This window comes from Podarcis cretensis (assembly GCF_951804945.1).
Source record: "Podarcis cretensis genome assembly, chromosome: 12".
NCBI lineage: Eukaryota > Metazoa > Chordata > Lepidosauria > Squamata > Lacertidae > Podarcis > Podarcis cretensis.
In genome coordinates this window covers 19,638,659-19,659,982 of record NC_137181.1, presented here as the reverse complement: position 1 = coordinate 19,659,982, position 21,324 = coordinate 19,638,659, and the positions used below count along the sequence as shown (strand labels likewise).

Below are 21,324 nucleotides of genomic sequence, written 5' to 3'. Positions count from 1 at the left end.
ATTCATATTTATATATTTACAAATATCTCTAAGCAATGTACAAGAAATAAACTTTTTAAAAAAACTTTCTAAGGAAGGCTGTGATCTTACTGAACAGGGCCTTATACTGTATAAATAAATTATAATGTAGATTGTGTAGTTCTGCCCCAAAGCATTCAACATGCATGACTTCACCGACCAAAATTGTAATACCTTTGAATATAATTCTTATATGTAATATAAGAATGGTTACCCAAAAGCATTCAAAATTATTCAGTCGACCTTACCGAATAAATCTCAGAAAGCAATGGGAAGGGGTTCTGTGTATTCTATGACACTTTTTCTTCTTCACGTTGGATTTTCCTATAAAATTTTAATAGCCATTGGTACCTGAGGGCAGACCTGGTGCAAGACATTTTGGCACCTGAGGTAAACCACAAAATGGTACCCTCCTTCCACCAGGGAAGAATAGAGGAGTGAAGATCTCCACTGAGAACAAGGGGAGAGAAAGATCTACGTTGGGAAAGGGAGGGAAGGAGGAGAACAACAGAGCTTCCTGTTCACCAAGAGGCTCCTATAGAGGTGGCATGGCGGGTCATGCCAAGGTGGCGAAAGATCCAGCCTCCAAGGAGTGCACTGCAGCCATCGCTGCCACTTCAGCAGCACCAGCAGCAGTGGGTGATGCATTCCTTGGAGGCCTGATCTGCTATCCCTGTGGATCATAGCTGTCAACATTTCCCTTTTTTAAAAGGGAAATTCCTTTATTCTGAATAGGATTCCTCACAAGAAAAGGGAAAAGTTGACAGCTATGCTTTGGATCCTGCCAACTGGCGTTTTTCACCTCAGTTTGCCTGGATGGATTGGCCGGCTGTTTGACCCAGAAGGTGAGCTGTTTATTTATTAAACCCTATACCTAAAGGTAAAGGGACCGCTGACCATTAGGTCCAGTTGCGGACGACTCTGGGGTTGCGACGCTCATCTCGCTTTACTGGCCGAGGGAGCCGGCGTACAGCTTCCGGATCGTGGCCAGCATGACTAAGCCGCTTCTGGCGAACCAGAGCAGCGCACGGAAACACCGTTTACCTTCCCACCGGAGTGGTATCTATTTATCAACTTGCACTTTGACGTGCTTTCGAACTGCTAGGTTGGCAGGAGCAGGGACTGAACAACGGAAGCTCACCCCATCGCAGGGATTTGAATTGCCGACCTTCTGATCGGTAAGCCTTAGGCTCTGTGGTTTAGACCACAGTGCCACCCAAGTCCCCAAACCCTATACCTAGGTTTGCCATATTTAAAAAAGTAAAAAGCAGGACACCCCCAAAGTTGCTGCACTTCTTTCTATTTTTTTACAAAAATGCCAAAAAAAACCAACAATTTTCAATTGACTTGCCTAAGATCCAGGACAAAGTGCCATCTTTTGGAAATTCCGCCCAGATGTCAATTCCACCTTTGAAATCCCAGTAATGTCTGGGAAAATCCAGACGTATGGCAGCCCTACCTGTATCTGCAGGTCTCAGGGCGGTTCACAGAATAAGCTGGTCTGGAAGCTCTACTTGCAGCATATTGATGGTCAAGATGACCCCTGCCTAACTGGTAGCAGCTGTAGTGCTGAGCTCATGAGTGTTTCATATGCTTTAAGGTATCCACAGGTTCCAGGCATGGCTAGAGGAGGAGATAATGGTTAATAACAGCCACCTGTGTTCCCATGTGACATAGCCTACCTGGGCCTATAGAGATTGCGTATATCTTTACTTGGGTGTGGACAAGCCATTTTCTCACTGCGTCCATCCCACAGAGAGCTGTGAGCAGGGGCAAGGAGGGAGCTGTCGGACCTTTGCTGTAAGTTTGTACCCTTCTTTAATAAATCATTAGACCTGAGCAATCCGGTGGTTTAGGAATCTTTCTTTGGAATTCCTGCGTATCCGAAATCCTGTAGGCCCTCCCTTGACTCTGAAGAGCATTTCACCAGCCCTGCCTGAAAAATATGTGGTTATTATCTCCTTGGACCTGATGTCAATAATGGCACATAGGGCTCTACTTGCATTATTGGTATGTTATCACATAAGGACTTCATGCTTTCTTAAGGGAGGCGACCCAGTCTTTTGTAATTATTTCACCTCATGAATACCCAGAAAGTTCATGACTGTGTCAGACACGAATAACCCAGTAATTATGTAGCTGATACCATCTTGGAATCCTTAAGATGCCATCACAAAGAACAATGATAAGCTTACAAGCCCTGTTTAGCACACACAAAAAGCCTTGATAAACAGGGTAGTAAGTGATTTAAAAGTATCTGACTGTTTTGTGCTATGGCAGTATGGCTTGTAAAATGCCGTGCTAATAAGTTATTAGTGTTTGTCTGGGTTGGTTTATTCTAAGTAATTTATGTGAAATAAGTCAGCCTGGCTGCTCCCACCTGTCAGTGTTTTAAACCAATGAGTGAACTCAGAGCTGTGACTGATAAGGGGGAAGGCAAAAGAGAAGCAGCCCAGGCACATGACCACCATCTCCTGAAGGGACCAGCAAGGGCACTGTCGGGGTAGCATAGGAGCCAACTCCTAGGGGCACACAAATGGTGTTATTGCACCACTCCTTGTGATCGATTATGTGGAGCAATTCCTGCCCCCCCATATTTTGTTCAAGTTGGCACCCCTGCAGGATAGCCCTGCCTCCACATTCCCTGGGACTACAATGGTACCTCGGGTTAAGTACTTAATTCGTTCCAGAGGTCCGTTCTTAAACTGCAACTGTTCTAAACCTGAAGCGCCACTTTAGCTAATGGGGCCTCCCGCTGCTGCTGTGCCGCCGAAACACGATTTCTGTTCTCATCCTGAAGCAACGTTCTTAACCTGAGGTACTATTTCTGGGTTAGCAGAGTCTGTAACCTGAAGCGTATGTAACCTGAAGTGTATGTAACCTGAGGTACCATTGTACTTAGGAATCTGTGTGCCCTACACAAAGGCAGAAGCTAGGAAACCCTTGTTCAGGGAGCTGGTTTTGACCAGCTTCTGAAGTTGCCCTGATAATATTTTGTACTGTACTGTTTGGGGAAGGGATGTGGCTTAGTAGTAGAGCATCTGCTTTGCTTGGAGGAGATCTTGGGTAGGACTGAGTTTCCTGTCTGAAACCCTAGCTAGACCAATGATCCTACTGCATATAAGCAGCTTCTTATGTTCCTATTTTTGTGTTAATAATTTAAACTTTAAATTGCCATGGGTGTCTTGACAGAAACGTGGTATATATTGTTTAGAGTGTTTTTTTTTTAAAAATGTAAATGTTTTATAAAGATGTAAGTAAGTAAGTAAATAGTTTTTCCAGACCACTGATAATGTAGGTTCTATCTTTTTCCAGCTCTACAATATCATTTTTTTTGAGGTGTGATGAGCAGAAGTACACAGCATTCCAAGTGCAATCAAGTTAGGATTTCATGGCCCCCCCACCCCGGTATGTTTCACTTTACACTTACACTAAACTGCTTTTGGCATTTTAATGCCTATTCACTCAGAACTATCATTTCGGAACTCATTGCAATTTCATGTTCTTTTTTCTTATCTTTTGTTAGTGTATTTTTATATTGGCATTGTGCCCTTTCAGTTCCATGCCTATGAGTTACTCAAGGGTTTCTTCTCACTTCTGAGCTCCTATGGAGCATCTCTTAACTACCCAGATAAATCTGTTGCTCCCCATTATTCAGTTCTTCATTCAAATAACTTATCAAAGTGTCCCCCATGCAATGCCTCAAATCTAGCTAACCCCAAAGGATCTATCACACACCATGCCATTAAAGTTTTCACCCTTTGCCCTTGGTGCCTTTGATAGCTTCCTGATATGCACCAATTCTGTATGAGAAGCTCTGCAATTTGTACTTTGAAATGCTACCCCAGTTGAAGGGAGCTGTGGCATTCTACCTCCAAAGTGAGCACATCTCAATGTGAGCTGTGTCTGTGGTCAGCAGGGTTGTCACTGTTTTTTCCTGACAGAGATGCTGTTCTTTTAATAGTGACATAGTGGAAAATCTGAAGTGTGGGCGCTCTTGATGACATGGCTCTTTGAAACAATGCAAGAAAAATAAACTTTTGGCCAATGCAGGGATTATATATTCAATACCTAGTCAGATTTTCCCTCACACACACGCTCTCCACTTAACATTCAACCTGACGAGAAGTTCTGGCTTGCTCACCGTTTTGTGACCTTTCGACTGGACATTATAAAGAGATTTTTGTTTTTGTTTTTCATAATAGAAGTTAGGTTAACATGTTAGCTATGCCTGTTACCTTTTCCTAGGCTTGGCTTATTTGACAGCTTCTGAGAACAAAATTATTTGGAACACAGAGAACTGGCAACTGGTGCCTCTAATTACATAATTGTCTTTGCTGTGAAAGAAGCAGTAGCCCTTTGACCCTGCTCCACTACATCAGCAGCATTTAACAGCTGCATGAAATGGGAAATTCATCAGAGGAAGTTCTTTCCATCACTGTATCTTCATGTACTTGTTGATCTCCAGCTGTTAAAGGCAGAGAACATTGTGTCAAGAAAAAAGATACTAGGATACATGTTTGAAAGGTTTGGTTTTGGGTGGCAGCAGCTCCTAATATAGACCTATATTTTAAATAATTAGATAGGCACAATGTTGATAATTTTATTTGGTATGTATTTTATTTGGGTGATTCTATTGTGGTGCTGATTATGTGCTGTTATTCAACACCATATAACCCATGGGATGGGCAAGCTAAAGCTGCCGTTTTAGGCTCATTTCGTTGAAAGCCTTCTTAAACTCAGCAATGATTAACTTCTGAATAAGACACAATCCAAACTGAAGGTAAATTGATGAGAACTTCCGGTTATTATTTGTGTGATCCTTGTCCTTCTTTCTTAGACTTGGGGGGAAGGGAAGAAGTCAGACTTGACTAGTGGGTTTTATTTATTGCTAAGAATCTTTTAGAAGCCTTTTGAGAGCCTGTTGGGGCTATGAAGTGGGATACAAATATTCTAAATATGGTAAAGAAAAGAAGTCTCACTGGCTGCAGTGGAAGATGGAGCAAATAGCAAACAGATAAACATTTCAGGTAGCCCTGCTGGTGGGGGGGAGGGAATCCAAAGGTTTTATAGGGGCCAAATAAAAAGCTTGCAAAGAAATGAGCAAGCCTTCCAGTTCAACAACATTCTTCATCAGGTTAGATGGTAAGCAAAGGGAGGAAAAATGTGCAGAGGAGAAAAATGACGTTCCTGGGAGGTTGTACTGTATAGGAACATCCTTCTCTTCCCCTCTTCACTCTTCGATGAAGTGTTGAACTCGGAAGCTTGCTAATTTCCTTGGTGACTTTTTTTTTAGTCAGTCTCCTAATGAACATGCTACTCCCCTACTGCGTTTTCTTTTGAATCTTTTGTCTGGGAAGGGTTGCTTAAGAGGAAGAGAACCCTCATCATCAGGGCCAGATTTAGGTTTGATGGTACTGAAGGTAGTGGGGCCCTTTATATGTCCAACTGTCCTTCGTCAACAACAAATTGCCCGTTTTTGTTTGTTGAATAAGTATCTACAGCAATTTACACATAACAAAACACAACACAAAACACTGTTGCTGTATGTAGGTTTAATTTTGTTTTTTTAATCTTATATTTTGGAAATATACATCCAGTGTTTCTTCCCTTTAATTTTTTGGGGGCCCCCAAGAGAGTGGGACTCATCATTAACCGGTGTCTAGGGCGGGTGTGTGACGGGCACGGCGGCGGGGGGTGGGGGTGGGGAGCGAGTCGAGCGAGCGAGAGAACCTCTCACAGCCCGCGCGCCACCAACGGCCCTGGCTCGCGCCCTCCTGAGGAGAACTCGCGGCCCGTTTGAAAAAGAAATGGCAGTTGACGCCTGGGGGGGGGGGGAGCTCGCGCGCGCCCCCTCCCTCCCTCCCTCCCTCCGACGACGACGACTCATTCCTCAGAAGAGCAGCAGCAAGAAGCCAGGAACGTGGGCGGGAGGGAGGAAAAGAGCGGATGGGGGAGATGATGAGGTGCCTGGGTAGCTGAACGTCTTTAGGAAACCAGTGATTGAGGACGGGTAGCTCGGCCTTCGCCTAGGTGGGTCTCTGAAAGGGAGGCGAAGAACAGTAACAACCACAAGAGCTCGGTTTCCGTATATTGGGGCGTCTCCAGAGAGCAGCTTTGCCTCACGCCTTTTACTGGGGGTGGGAAGTGGGGCGTGACCCAAACAACAACAACCATCCACAGCTACACTCCCCCCCCTCCCCGGGAAGCTCCTTAAACAACAACAACAACAACAACAACAACAACAACAACAACAACAACAACAACAACAATAATAATAATAATAATATTTTTTTATTTATACCTCGCCCTTCCCAGCCAAGACTGGGCTCAGGGCGGCTAACAACCAATAATAAAAACAAGTTGATTAAAATACAATTTAAAAGATTAAGATACAACATTAAAACATTAGGGTGCAATCTCTTATGGACAACCTCATTATCTCACATTAAGGGTATTGCACTTTTATATCACCAAGAAGCTCAGGGTGGGATGCAAGTTCCCTGTTCTTCCTCGCCATCATCTCCTCACAGCAACCCTGTGAGGTAGGTTAGACGGAAGGAGCTTGTGCCTTTCTTTGCCCAACTGGTGGCAGAATGGTATGGGCTGCCCTTGGTGCTTAGTACCCTTAAGAAAATGGTGTGTGTGCACTCCTGAAAGAATTTTCCCTATATGCAGAGATTGTGAACTACTGTACAGTTGCTAGTGTTCCCTTTTTGGGAAAGATGCGTAAGAGGGTGGTGGTTCAGCCGAAGGTGCTCTTTAGATCCATGTCAATCTGGGTTTAGGACTAGTTTTGGAACTGAATCAGCCTTGATCGCCCTGATGGATCACCTTTATCAGAAGATGGATGCAAAGTGTGACCCTGTTGCTTTAACTCAGCCTCTCATTGGCTTTTGAGGCCATCAGCCATCATAATTTGCTGGACCAGCTCTGTGGGTTTGGAAGGCAGTGTTTTGCAGTGGTTCCACTCCTATCTGTGGAGCTGGTCTTGAAGGGTGGAGTCAGGTGACTATACCCTGGCAATTGTGTTGTGGGGTGTCACAGGATGCAGGGGGTGGTCCCTGTCTGCTTGAAGGAGGCAGTGGTGAATCCACTCCTCAAGAAACCCTCCTTAGATTCAGAAAATCTAACTAACTACTGGCCCGTTGCTAATCTCCCCTTCTTGGGCAAGGTTCATGAGCATGGGTTGTGGACCAGATGCAGGCACTCAATTGGGGTTTAGGTCCAATTTGGGCACAGAAACTGCTTTGGTTGCCCTGTATGATAACCTCCATTGGGAGAGGGATGGGAAATGTCTCCCTGTTAATTCTCCTCACCTCTGCGGCTTTCAATACCATTGACTATGGTATTCTTCTGCAGTGACTGTCCAAGTTAGGTGGATGGCACTGTTTTGCGGTGGTTCCAGTCCTACTTCGATGGACAATTCCTGAGGGTTATGGTTGGGGAGTGTTCTTCAGCCCTATGGAGCCTTCAATGTGGGGTTCCTCAGGGTTCAATTTTATCCCATATGCTGTTTAACATCTACATTAAATGGCTGAGTGAGGTTATCTGGGCAGGTGGGAGTATGCTGTCAGCAATATGCTGATGATGCACAGCTCTGCTTCTCCTTTACATTTGCAGGTGTGGCAGTGGATGTTCTGGACCACTGTCCTGCCTTGGTAGTGGACTGGATGAGAGCCAACAAACTGAAGCTCAATCCAGATAAAACTGAGAGACTGTTAGGGGGCAGTTCCCTAGACTAGTTGAATGGGAGGTTGTCTGCTCTTATGCTCCCTCTGAAGCAGTGGGTACACAGCTTGAGGGTACTTAGACCTATAGAGGAAGGGTGATATACTAAATGAATGAATGAATGTAAAATAATAATAATATAATAATGTCCCGCCATTCTTTGTTCTTTCAAACGAAGGAGCAACATATTACTTACCTGGGAAACCCAGCCAGATGAGTGGGGTATGTATGTATGTATGTATGTATGTAGGTAGGTAGGTATATAAAATAAATAAATAAATAAATAAATAAGCTGAAAAATTGCTGCTTGCCATGCTACTTTAAAGTGATTAACAGACAGATGCACAAATTTTCCTTCTCTAAAGTGCCCCCCATCACCCCATTTTCGATATCAGATTTTCTTATTAAATTCTTTCTGCTTCTATTCCCTTATCAGTTTAGGAACATAAGATCACCTGAGAAGCCACTGAAACACTGAACAGAACTCTTCTGATGCAGGTACATTGAGTCAAACAGAATATCAGGGAACATAGAAACATATATAATTTGAGCAGAAGGGTCACTGAACAGAATTTGAGCAGTAGCCTCCTTTTGTCTATTATGAAAAAAGATAACTAGGACAAGATTTACTCTTGTGCTGCAGCCTCCACCTCCAGCTTGAACAGAATGTAAGAATCATAGAGTTGGAGGTAAACTCAAGGGTCATCTAGTTCAATCCCTCCAATATAGGTATCAAAGTTATGTTATCCCCAAGCATTTTATGGCCTTTTAAATGTGTTTGTGGGAGAGGGGTTATTTGTTTGTTTTTTGTTTTTGTTTTATTATGTAGTTTGTGTTCTCATTTTGTATTTTTATGTTGTGAACTGCCCTATATAAAAATTTAATCAATCAATCAATCAATCAATCAATCAATCAAATGACTGGGGCTCCTCTGCTGCCAGCAAGGTAGGGACCCAGCCTGAGAATTTTTCTAAGGCATTCCCTAGAGACAGACCTGCTGAATTCTCTCCCTGGATACTAGAGTCTTCTGGGTAGTTACTGTAGGGATAGGGGTCTCTGTTTCCCTAAGTCTCGGCTCTGGGAGGTTTGGACCATCAGCAGAGGATGAGTTATCTGGGTTTGGGTCAGGGGTTAGTGTGACAGTTCCTTCAATTTAGTACCAGTTTAATACGGAGTTGCCATCTTTGTTCATCTGGTTTTTTAATTGAATTCAGGTGATGATTTTACCAACCTAGTTCTGATGTTTTCTGAGTTGTCCTTCCATTACCACACCAGATTAGACTTGGCTCTGTGTGTGTTATAAAACACAACTGCAATTTCAGTGTCAGATATGGAAGGCTAGCCCACCATTTTCAGGGCTATTGTACCATTAATTTGAAGTTTCCTTTTTATAGCTTCTACTCCCATAATTAGTTCCTATTTGTTCACTTATGGGACCATGGTATTCATTACATGGCCTTTAATAAATCCTATTCCTGAAGGGTCTTACAATGGCCTTTAATTTGTCCTGTTGATATGGGATTAAAATGTCCTCTAAATAGATGGAACATTTTTTTTTTGAAAAAATTATTTTATGATTGTAATTGTAATGGCTATTTAGAAAACAGCTTTTGGTCTGGCTGCAAAGAGGAAACCAGTAATTTAGCTAGCTCCTACTTTCCAGGACACAGAAACTGACTGCTTAAAAGCCCATTAAATAATGTCATGGATTTTTGAATGGACAGAAGCAAACCTATCACAGGGCAGAAGCTGAAAATAAGTTTATGTGTGCAATAGTTCTGAAAGTCCTTATATGCTCACATGAAAAATGAAATATTATTTTTTTAAAAAATGTATTATTTTGCTATTTTATTTTTTAATGATATGAACCAATATTGTTTTATTTCTTCCTAAAAAAATAACAGAAGAAGAACAATGAAGCCAGCAAAAGTGAGAATTAAGGATCAACCGCTATATTCCTCATTTAATGAAAAGAGGAAAAGTAAACAGGGCTATGAACCTGGGCATATGCTTTTATTGCCTTCAGCTCCAACAGAATCTGTTGCACAGTACTCTTTAGCCCTTCCATCAACAAATAAAGATAGAGTACTAGATGAAATGGACGTGCTTAAGAATATAACTGTTCATCTAAATGAGGTAGGACAATCACTGAATTTTTGCATGTTCATTCCATCTTGACTGTTGAATTCAGTATGCCAACATAGTTTGCATCCTAAATTCCTCCATCCAAATGTTTCCTTTAACTAAATAATTAAAATGGCAAGAATTAATAGGAATTCCTATCTGAGTGGACAATATTAACTACCAAGGAGTTCAGAACCCTGAAAAGCTAAGCAGCTCATTAAAACTCAATCTATTCCTGGTAATATACCAAATCATATGCATCCTAAAAACTTGGTGCTAGTATCATGGCTAGGAAGAATAGCTATTATAAAAATTGTAAAACCTAGAATCAGTTTCTTCTTTTGAAATTACCCTATCATGGTTCTTCTCAATGTGGAAAGAAACAACTGATCCTAACCACTGCTTTTATCTACAGAAAAGAAATAATTGAATTTAAAAACTTAGTTTCTGCTGTGATTTATTTTGTTGAAATAATTTTTAGTATACATTTTTTATTTGTATTAATTATTATAAAAATTTTTATTATACATATACAGTTTGCTGATACAGCTGTACCTTGGTTTAAGAGCAGTCCTGTTTACGAATGATTTGGTTTACAAACTCTGCAAAACTGGAAATAGTGTCCTGGTTTGAGAACTTTAACTCAGTCTAGGAACGGAATCCGACCGGTGGAAGGGCACCGGTGGCGGGAGGCCTCATTAGGGAAAGCGCGCCTCGGTGTAAGAACGGTTTCAGTTTAAGAACGGACTTCCAAAACGGATTAAGTTTGTAAACCAATCATGCTGTTTGCCAAAGTTTTTGATACCAGAATTCTGAATTGTTTTTGGAAAGAGATAAATGTGTGTATCACAATTATTAGTTAATCTGTCAGTTGTTGCTCGAGCTACTGTTGTCATTTGAATTATTTTTTATTATTTTTTATTAATAATCTAATGGAGGCCACATTAATACAATACTAAATCATGCCAAATCACAATACAATAAAAATGTCAATTAATCAGTTCTGAATTCAATATTTTTGGATGACTTCCCGTGTTCTGGTGCTGGAGTTGATGTTAATCCTTGGTCCTGCTGCAATTCTCTTAATTAGTCCAAATTCCACAATGCCAATCTTAAACCTTTGTTTTAGCAGTCACTAGTGTGATGACTTTCGTTCGTATTTAATAAATCCATATCCATTAACTTGCAGAGGGATTTTATATCCTTTAGTTTCTGTGTGAAATTTTTGTTTACCTTCTTCTTTTCATATTGTAATCAATCAATCAATCAATCAATCAAAAACTCATTTCTAAGTACGCCACAACTCCATTTTCCCTCTCCAAAACTTGAAAGCACTTCAGCTTCACTTATGTAGCGTTCCAGTTACGATAGCGAGAGTCCTCTCTAGATCAAAACCTTGGCACTGATTCATTTAGCGGGTTATCTTTCTCCTTCATACAGAACATGTCTGTTTCTTAAGTCCAAATTCAGATCCATCTTAAAAGAAACAGAAGTACTTCCACTCATGGTGACCGCATTGGAGAGTTTCCAATACGTACAGTGCTACACATTCTGCGTCCCTGCCCTCGCATTCCATCAGAGCGGGAGGCAGTTATTGGATGATTCACGAGTGAAAGCTCTCCTACCCCAACCTGGGGGGGGGGGTGTTTCCAAGGATAATTACTCCCAGATTATCCTTAATTAACTGCACGGCTGGCATCCGCTATTGTGGGATCCATTGTTTTCCATGGTGGGAGCGCCGGAACGAGCTACTATTGTCAAACATTGGAAAGATTTTAAAAATAGACATTCCTTGAGTTTCTGCTTTTATGCTATGCTAATATTAGAAATATATAGCATTGCAGGTAGTCTAAGGGAGAAAGATATAGATATAGATTTTGACATTTTGTTGTTTAGTTGTTTAGTCGTGTCCAACTCTTCGTGATCCCATGGACCAGAGCACGCCAGGCACTCCTGTCTTCCACTGCCATTTAGACATTACTAAATGATTATTGTCTGCCCTGTAGTTGAAAAAAATATGGAAGTCCCTATCTGTCCTTGCAAAGAAAAATATGCTTAAAATTGACCACAGATGATTCCATACCCTACTTAACTGTCAAAGGCATATAATCACAGTGCCACAGAGGCTGTCTGGAACAACTGTCTTACCTCTGTATGGCAGGGAAGTGCTGCATATCTGACAGATATATTATAAAACAGTAGCGGGCAACTCCCAGCCTACATGCCTGTTTAGGCTGGTGAGGCCCTTTAACCTATGAGTCTCTTTTGGCCAAACCACACCCACCTGCCCTATTTCTGAAGTCATCTATGACTTTGTATGTGGAACAGTTAAAGTGGCTGGGGCAAATGGGTTTCCAGGTACTGCCATTCAGCTGACTGGCAGTGCTTGAAAATCCCTGCTCTCGGTACTTGTGCATCTCTTTGCTTGGTTGATTACCTGTGCTTGCAGAGAGCTGTGTACTATCAGCTGATAACTGAATCATAGAATCACAGAATTGTAGAGTTGGAAGGTGCACCAAGAGTCATCTAGTCCAAACCTCTGTAATACAGGAATCTCAATTTGATCATACATGATAGATAGCCATCTAGAGTCCACCACTTATTGCGGGAATCTGTTCCACTGTCAAACAGTTCTTACTGTCAGAAAGTTCTTCCTGATGTTTAGTCAGAAGCCTTTTTCTTGTGACTTGAATCCATTGGTTTGGGTACTAGCCTCTGGAGCAGGAGAAAACAAACTTGCTCCATCCTCCATTTGACAGTCCTTTAGCTATTTGAAGATGGCTATCAATTTTTCAAAATATTTCCCCATGATCCAACTGTTTGTCGGCATGGACAGAGAATCCTGAGGAGTGCTTTGAAGCTCCCCCCCATCAGCTGACAGGGCTTCAAAGCACTGCATTGGGCTCCCTGGAAGCACTGGCAATCAGCTCCTTGGTGATTCTTGCAGGGAGCCCTGCACAGTGCTTTGAAGCCCAGACAATCTAATGATGGGGGCTTCAAAGCACTTTGTGGGGTGCCTGGTGATACTGTGATGTCAGATGATTGAAAGGTGGGCAGTCCTGCTGTTATGTAGTGAAGTTTCACCCTGGGCCAGCAGGGGGATACTGTATATAGTTTTCACTCAGGTCTGTAGATAGTTTACACTCAGGTCCACGTCAGTTATTTTAGGCGGGAACTCTGGGCTGTTGTGCTACAATGTTGACAGCCGGCTGCCTATAAAAGCAGGCCGGCTGAGCTGTTTGCAGTCAGTTCTATTCCAGCTTACAAAATAAAGAGCTACTTGGAGAAATTGCTGTGTCGTCTGCTATGTCAACCCACAACTTAACACTGGCGACGAAGGTGGGATCGATGGACATCAGAGCACAGCCAGATGTGGCCAGCCTCTGAACTGAGCTGAATCACTGAGCTGAATCACAGAGCGAAATCACTGAGCGAAATCACTGGACAGAACCAATTCAGAGCTGACTGTTCTGGTTAAGAGCACTGTGTTCCATCCATCGCCCTTCACGCCGGCATCGGAATCATGGCTTCACTTGTGCCTCTACCGCCGTTTGCGCCAGCCTCTGAATCATGGGACTCCTACCTCGCTCGGTTCGACTGCTACCTCCAAGCCAACGAGCTGACAGCAGTATCAAAGGATCGGAAGCGGGGCCTATTCCTCAGCCTCTGTGGGCCTGAGGTGTTTGAGACGGCCCGAGCATTGGTTGCGCCTGAAGCAGTCCAGGCAACACCATGGGACACGATCCAAGAGAAGCTCCGCAACCACTACGCACCAAAGCCGTCCAAGATTGCTGCCCGCCATGCGTTCTACCACCAGAACCAGGCAGAGGGGGAGTCAATCAACAACTACACTACCGCCCTGCGACAGGCTGCAATGCACTGCGAGTTCCGAGACTTAGACGATGCCCTGATGGATCGAATCGTCTGCGGGGTCCGGGACATCCATCTGCAACGGCGTCTCCTCGCCAAGCCAGACCTCACGCTACAGAAAGCCATTGAGGAGGCTGTGGCCTCAGAAGCTGCTGAACGCTCCGCCCAGGAGATCCGCAAGTCCAGCAGCCCGCGTCTTGCTAGGGAGCCAGTTCCGGTGCATCATGAAGAGGCCAGCAGTGATGAGGCATCCTCCAGTGAAGACGATGACGTGCACCAGACAAAGCGGGAGCGCAGGACGTTCCAACAGAAGTCCAAGGGCCAACCGGAATGTGCCGGCTGCAGAGGCAACCATTCCCGTGCCAAGTGTCGATTCAGAGACGCCATCTGTTGGAAGTGTTCCAGAAGGGGCCACATCGCTAAAGTCTGCCGATCGGCTCCGTCTGACACCCCCCCTTCATCGACTCGCAAGTCCAAGTCTTCACTCCAGTCTGCCAAGGAAAGTTGTTTCGCTCTCACCAACTGCCGCTGCCCGTCTGGAACCACGATTGGCCAAACCGACTCGCCTACGCGACGCAAGCTGAACGTCACGGTGCTCATTGAAGGAGCTCCATGTGACATGGAGATCGACGCCGGGTCTGCCCTGTCCATCGTGTCATGGAGCACCATCAAAAGACTGGTACCCAGAGTGTCCAAAAGGCAACTCGACTCTCACCGCGTACACCTGAGAGACTACCAGGGAAACGACATTCCCGTGGTAGGCGTTGGCCGGTTCCGGATCGCCTTCAAGGATTTTTCGGGCCTGCTCCGGTTGGTGGTGGTCGAAGGTCAGCGGCCAAGCCTCCTAGGGCTAGACTGGTTTGATGCCCTCGGCCTGGAAGTCACCGGCATCAACTGCATCTCTAACGCAGAGACTGAGGGTCTGGTCAAAGACTTTGCCGAGGTTTTCGACGGCACCTTGGGGCAATATACAGGTACGCCCATCTCCTTTAGCCTTGATCCACAAGTCGCCCCCATCAAGCTAAAGCCACGCCGGGTTCCCTTTGCTCTCAAGGCTAAGGTGGACGAACAACTGGACAAACTGATCGCCCAAGGAGTTTTGGAGCCGGTTGACCACGCCAAGTGGGAAACCCCCATCGTCATGCCTGTCAAGCCAGATGGGTCGGTGAGAATCTGCGCTGACTACAAGTGCACGATCAACAAGGCACTTCAGCAGCACGCTTATCCGGTTCCTGTTGTCCAACACCTGCTGCATTCCCTGGGTGAGGGTAAGGTCTTCGCTAAGCTGGACGTTACCCAAGCCTATCAACAACTGCCAGTCGATGATGCCACTGCTGAAGCCCAGACGATCGTCACCCACCGGGGGGCATTCCGTTGCCGCCGGTTGCAGTTCGGGGTGAGTGTGGCTCCTGGCATCTTCCAAAGCCTTATGGAGCATCTCCTGCAAGGGCTTCCGGGCGTGGTACCATATTTTGATGACGTCTTCGTGTCTGCAGACTCACACCAGCAGCTGTTCAAGCGCCTCCGTGCTGTGCTGACCAGGTTCCAAGAGGCCGGGCTCAAGGTAAAGAGGGAGAAGTGCCAGATCGCCATTCCACAGGTAGAGTTCCTGGGCTATCTTATCGATGCCTCCGGCCTTCACCCGACCACATCCAAGATCCACGCTATCCAGCAGGCCCCCACCCCAAAGAACAAGACGGAGTTGCAGGCGTTCCTGGGGCTGCTGAACTTTTATAACATGTTCCTGCCCCACAAAGCCACAGTGGCTGAGCCTCTTCGCCGACTCCTTAGCACTAAGACGCCTTGGGCCTGGGGTCATCAGGAGACGGCGGCCTTCAACGTGGTCAAGGCTCTCCTTTCATCAGACAGTGTGCTGGTACAGTACAGTGAATCCAGGCCGCTGGTCCTTGCCTGCGACGCCTCACCTTTTGGCATTGGTGCTGTCCTTAGTCACTGTTTTCCAGACGGAAGAGAAGCACCGCTCGCCTACTTTTCCAGGACGCTATCTCCGACGGAACGGAATTATAGCCAGCTCGACAAGGAGGCACTGGCACTTGTGGCTGGAGTGAAGAGGTTCCATGAATACCTCTATGGCAGGACTTTTGACCTCATCACTGACCACAAGCCACTCCTGGGCCTCCTCGCCAGTGATCGTCCAACTCCACCGGTCCTCTCGCCACGCATGCTGCGATGGACTGTTTTCCTGGCTGCCTACCACTACTGGCTCATCCATCGCCCCGGGAAATCGATGGGCCATGCCGACGCCCTCAGCCGTTGCCCTCTGCCAGCATTTGTGGAAGACCCGGCTCCAGCTTCATCGCTCCTTCTGATTGAGGATCTTCCGGCAGCGCCTGTATCGGCTGCCACTGTGGCCTCCGCGTCTGCCCAGGATCGCACCATCAGCCGGGTGCTCAACTGGGTGTGGAGGGGGTGGCCACAAGGGCCTTTTGCATCGGAGTTCCAGCCCTTCGCAACCAGACAACATGAACTCTCAGCTCATCGCGGCTGTCTGCTGTGGGGAGACCGCGTCGTGATTCCCCAGGGACTCCGTCAGCGCGTCCTGGAGGCTCTGCACGTTGGCCACCCGGGAATTGTCAAAATGAAGGCGTTGGCTCGGTGTTACGTCTGGTGGCCTAATATGGACGATGCCATCACTGCCTGGGTGTCCGCCTGTCAAGCGTGCCAAGAGTCGAGGCCTGCACCACCAGCAGCTAAGGGACACACCTGGGAGACGCCAAAGACACCCTGGTCGAGGGTGCACATCGATCTGGCTGGCCCCTTTCACGGCCGGACCTTTATGGTAGTGGTGGACGCCTATTCCAAATGGCTGGAGGTTGCCCTGATGCCCTCCACCACTACCGAAGCCGTCATCCGGGTGCTGCGAGGCCTGTTTGCAACGCATGGGTGTCCTGATGTCCTTGTCTCTGACAACGGACCACAGTTCACGTCAGGCATGTTTGAGCGGTATCTTTTGGGACTGGGCATCCTCCATGCCCTAACGGCACCCTTTCATCCATCCAGCAACGGGCAAGCGGAAAGAATGGTGCGCTCGGCAAAAGAGGCACTGGCGCGCCTGGACCGGGGAGACTGGCATGAGCGGGTCGCCGAATACTTGTTCGTGCAACACATCACCCCTCATGCGGCCACAGGGCGGAGTCCTGCTGAACTGCTTATGGGCCGCCGCCTCAGGTCACTGCTCGACCGGCTACACCCGGACTTTGCCGTGGCTGAACCCCCAGGCTGTGCCAACGCGCCACGGTCATTTGTCCCAGGAAACCAGGTCTTTGCCCGGAACTATGTGGGGGACATTCCTTGGGTGCCAGCCACAGTAGTGGGAGTCACTGGACCTCGCTCGTACCAGGTGGCACTCGAAGACGGACGCTTGTGGCGACGGCACATAGACCAGCTTAGGCGCAGGGTTGGGGACTTGGACACTACCGTGGTGCCCCCAACTGCGCTTGCGGCTCAAGAAGAGGCACGTACAGATGGCGAGGCCCCACCTACACCTCCCTCGCAAACTGCCAGCATGGAGCCGAACCAAGCCGCTTCAGAGGGTCTGCCAGACTTACCACAAACTCAGACCACTCCACTTGCGGAGGCTCCACCCACAGCAGTGGATCCAGGGGAGTTGGTTCCAACGCCACCTAGGGTCGCACCACAGCCTCAGCAAGAACTGTGTGGCCCTCTGGACTTGGCTACCAGTCCCCGGCGGTCTGGCAGAGTTCCCAAGCGCCCAACTTATTTAAAGGACTATGTTGTTGGACATGTATCACTGTTGGTCTAAGTATGGGAAATGTAACCGATATGCTTTTGTGCCTAATTGAACCATTACGCGTAGTGCTGTATATAAGGAAACCATTACGATTGTAACTAACGCCTTATCTCGGTGGGAAGGGGTGTTATGTAGTGAAGTTTCACCCTGGGCCAGCAGGGGTATACTGTATATAGTTTTCACTCAGGTCTGTAGATAGTTTTCACTCAGGTCCACGTCAGTTATTTTAGGCGGGAACTCTGGGCTGTTGTGCTACAATGTTGACAGCCGGCTGCCTATAAAAGTAGGCCGGCTGAGCTGTTTGCAGTCAGTTCTATTCCAGCTTACAAAATAAAGAGCTACTTGGAGAAATTGCTGTGTCGTCTGCTATGTCAACCCACAACTTAACACCTGCCTATCTATCATACTTGGGCTAGGGGGATAGGAAGGTGATAATTGGTTCTGGCTGATGGATCTAGTTCCCACCACTGTTGTAAAGTGTTAGCAAATGATGTTAGATCCCAAGAAGTATAAAACTATTTTTCATGTCCCAAACTAACTTATGAAACAATATTATTCAGCAACAATATACCACTGTCTTTATCATCAGGTAAAACAATGACTTTTGGCACCAGGCATCTAGTATAATACAAGTAGGGGGTATGACTAGTGAGAGATGATAAAAATCATTTGGCACTTTCTGCAGCTTGTACAGACAATGGAAGGTGTGTATGCAAATGAAGAAATGAAAGAAGAAGAGGCAGCGGTGGCGGCGGCGGCAGCGGCAGGGGAACCTACAGTACCTGTATGTTTATTGAATAATTTCACATATTCTTTGAATAGGTTTCGTGTATGCTAGTTGTGCATACTGTATTGATATACTGTCTTACAATAGTATATAAATATAATAGTTCTTACAAATAGTTGCTGAAGTATGGATAACTGTTGACTTCCAATTATGCCATGGTACTTTTTTGTCCTCGGGACGCAGGTGGCGCTGTGGGTTAAAGCCTCAGCGCCTAGGGCTTGCCGATCGAAAGGTCGGCGGTTCGAATCCCTGCGGCGGGGTGCGCTCCCGCTGCTCGGTCCCAGCGCCTGCCAACCTAGCAGTTCGAAAGCACCTCCGGGTGCAAGTAGATAAATAGGGACCGCTTACCAGCGGGAAGGTAAACGGCGTTTCCGTGTGCGGCTCTGGCTCGCCAGAGCAGTGATGTCACGCTGGCCACGTGACCCGGAAGTGTCTCCGGACAGCGCTGGCCCCTGGCCTCTTAAGTGAGATGGGCGCACAACCCCAGAGTCTGTCAAGACTGGCCCGTACGGGCAGGGGTACCTTTACCTTTACTTTTTTGTCCTAAACCAAGGCTGGGAAATGTCATATCTGGGAGCAAGATGTGTCCCTCCAAGCCTCTCTTCAGCCTTCACTATTATTCCCAGGTCATGCCCCCTTCCTTGGTCACACCCCTCACTGGTCCTCTGTGTCATTCTCTTTGGGGGTTGGCTGGAATTTGTCCTTGAACTGTGACAATTCATCTTGCTTATTAGGATGGTGGATAGAAACCTATGACTGCAGGTACAAACTTCTGAGTTCTGTGTGAGTGTAGCTTACTGAACAAAAGCAAGTCAAATTTGTTTGCATCTAGCCCCACTTTAGTCACTTGTTCTGCAAACCACTGGCCTGTGAACTCCACTCCCATTCTAAACGATGCAATGGTGTTAAATATTTGAACAGCACTTTGTTCAAAAAGTAGATGTTACACAATTTTCCACAATATTTATCCCCAAATACTAAATTCAGGAAAGGGCAACCAAAATGATCACGATGCTAGAACATTTCCCCTATGAGTAAAGATTACAAAATTTAGGAGCTTTCTAATTTAGGAAAAAAGACATGTAAAAGTTTATATGATATTGATCCCTCTCTAGTGCTAGTATCTGATGCTAAAATCCAGTGTCATCTGATGAAGCTTAATATTAGAAGATTCAGGACAGAGAAAAAGAAGTACTGTATTTCTTTTTAATTCAGTACGTGATGGCCATGATGGCCAGACCTGCTGCCAGCACCCACCTCTTACCCTTAATGTTGCAGGTCTGGCCATCATGGCCATCACTTAATGAATTCTGTAGCTTGGTTATCAGATTTGGGAAGAAATACTGTAAGGTTGCAGTGGTGGTAGAGAATAACTATTTATGCTGCCATATATGGTAATAGGCTCAATAATGCATTTTATTAGTTTTTCAGTAATGCCACTTCATTCTCTTAACTTGCTTTGTTTGTTTATACCAGGGAGCTCAATTAGCTTTGCTTAGTATAAGGGACGCGGGTGCGCTGTGGGTTAAACCAGAGAGCCTAGGGCTTGCTGATCAGAAGGTTGGCCGTTCGAATCCCCGCGACGGGATGATCTCCCGTTGCTCGGTCCCTGCTCCTGCCAACCTAGCAGTTCAAAAGTATGTCAAAGTGCAAGTAGATAAATAGGTACTGCTCTGGCGGGAAGGTAAACGGCGTTTCCGTGCGCTGCTCTGGTTCGCCAGAAGTGGCTTAGTCATGCTGGCCACATGACCCGGAAGCTGTATGCCGGCTCCCTCGGCCAATAAAGCGAGATGAGCGCCGCAACCCCAGTCAGCCATGACTGGACCTAATGGTCAGGGGTCCCTTTACCTTTACCTAGTAGGAGAATTTACATGAGAGTGATTGTCTCCACAGCTAATCTTTGACTTCCACAAAGTGACAAGGGTAATTTATGTTTTATCATGCAAATGGCAACAGGACCTGGGGAACAGGAGAATAACTTCCTTCCTGGTTTGGGAGCTTGCATTTCACTGAAACTTGCTGCTAAGTAGACCATAGGATTGAAATCTAACTAATTGCCTCATTCTTTTCATTTTACAGAAAATGCAAATATTTTAATTTGAAGTAAAATAGCTGGTTCAATATGTTAAAAAATTAAGAACTGAAACAAAGCAAGTGTGGGTTTCAGAAGTATTTTAACCAAATAAAGATTACATTTTAAAGAAATTAAAGTCAGAAAACACTGTAGAAATGTTTTCTCCCTTTGCTAGAAGGAAGAACATGAAGATATGACTACTTTCCTGATATGTTGTTCACAACTCAGTAACCAGTTAGATTGTGCACTTCGTGAAGAAAAACAAGTATGTACTATGAAATATGAACAATAAATATAAATTTATTTTGCTGTTGGATTTGCTTTTTCTCTGTACTTGGTAGGTTTTTGTCTTATTCTAACACAATATTTAGCCTGTTCTCTTACCAAGTGCATCTGGAACTCAGCACATTTCCCAATACTATGTGTGTAATTTGACTTTTCCCTGAGCAATGTGAACACAGTGCTATTGTGGTAAACAGAAAGAGTCTCTCTCTTAAGGTGAACTCACTGTTGATCCTAGTACATACCATTCACAAGCAGGAATTGGCTACATGTGTATGATTAAATCCCTAGTTGATGCCATATCCAGTGCAGATGAGGCAACACATATATTTCAGCCATTAATCAGCCCTTGAGAGTGAATGGAATGAACAGAATATTCTGTTGTGAATAAGACAAATACCCTCTTTTTCATTTAAGCATGACCCTTATGGCAAGGACAGAATAAGCTTATTAAATAGAGTAGCCAGCTAATCTTGTAATAGGAACATTAGCTGATATGACTGAGGATGATGCATTAAAATTCATCATCACTTGTTATTTTGTTATTGTCAGCTCTGTTCCATCCCCTGGTCCCAGCAATTCTCAAAACCCAAGGTGGTCTCAGAGTGCCCCAGACGGGGAACTTACACAAAAGAGTTCAATTGCCCCCTTTCATTATAGTACTGC

General features: G+C 45.5%; 1 protein-coding gene across 6 annotated transcripts in view; it reads left to right on the top strand.

The window, feature by feature from the left end:
* Positions 1–5,880: 5,880 nt before the first annotated feature.
* CCDC7 (coiled-coil domain containing 7) overlaps positions 5,881–21,324 on the top strand; it is a 142,371-nt gene continuing 126,927 nt past the window's right edge. For 4 of the 6 annotated variants that reach the window (XM_079996282.1, XM_079996285.1, XM_079996284.1 and 1 more), the window contains exons 1-5: positions 5,882–6,051; positions 8,186–8,247; positions 9,654–9,885; positions 18,201–18,299; positions 20,552–20,641. In XM_079996282.1, the coding sequence (XP_079852408.1) occupies positions 9,664–9,885; positions 18,201–18,299; positions 20,552–20,641 (411 nt within the window). In that variant the 5' untranslated portion in view covers positions 5,882–6,051; positions 8,186–8,247; positions 9,654–9,663. Of the gene's footprint in view, positions 6,052–8,185; positions 8,248–9,653; positions 9,886–18,200; positions 18,300–20,551; positions 20,642–21,324 lie in introns of all 6 variants that reach the window. The other 2 variants (XM_079996286.1, XM_079996283.1) reach the window with 2 other exon arrangements.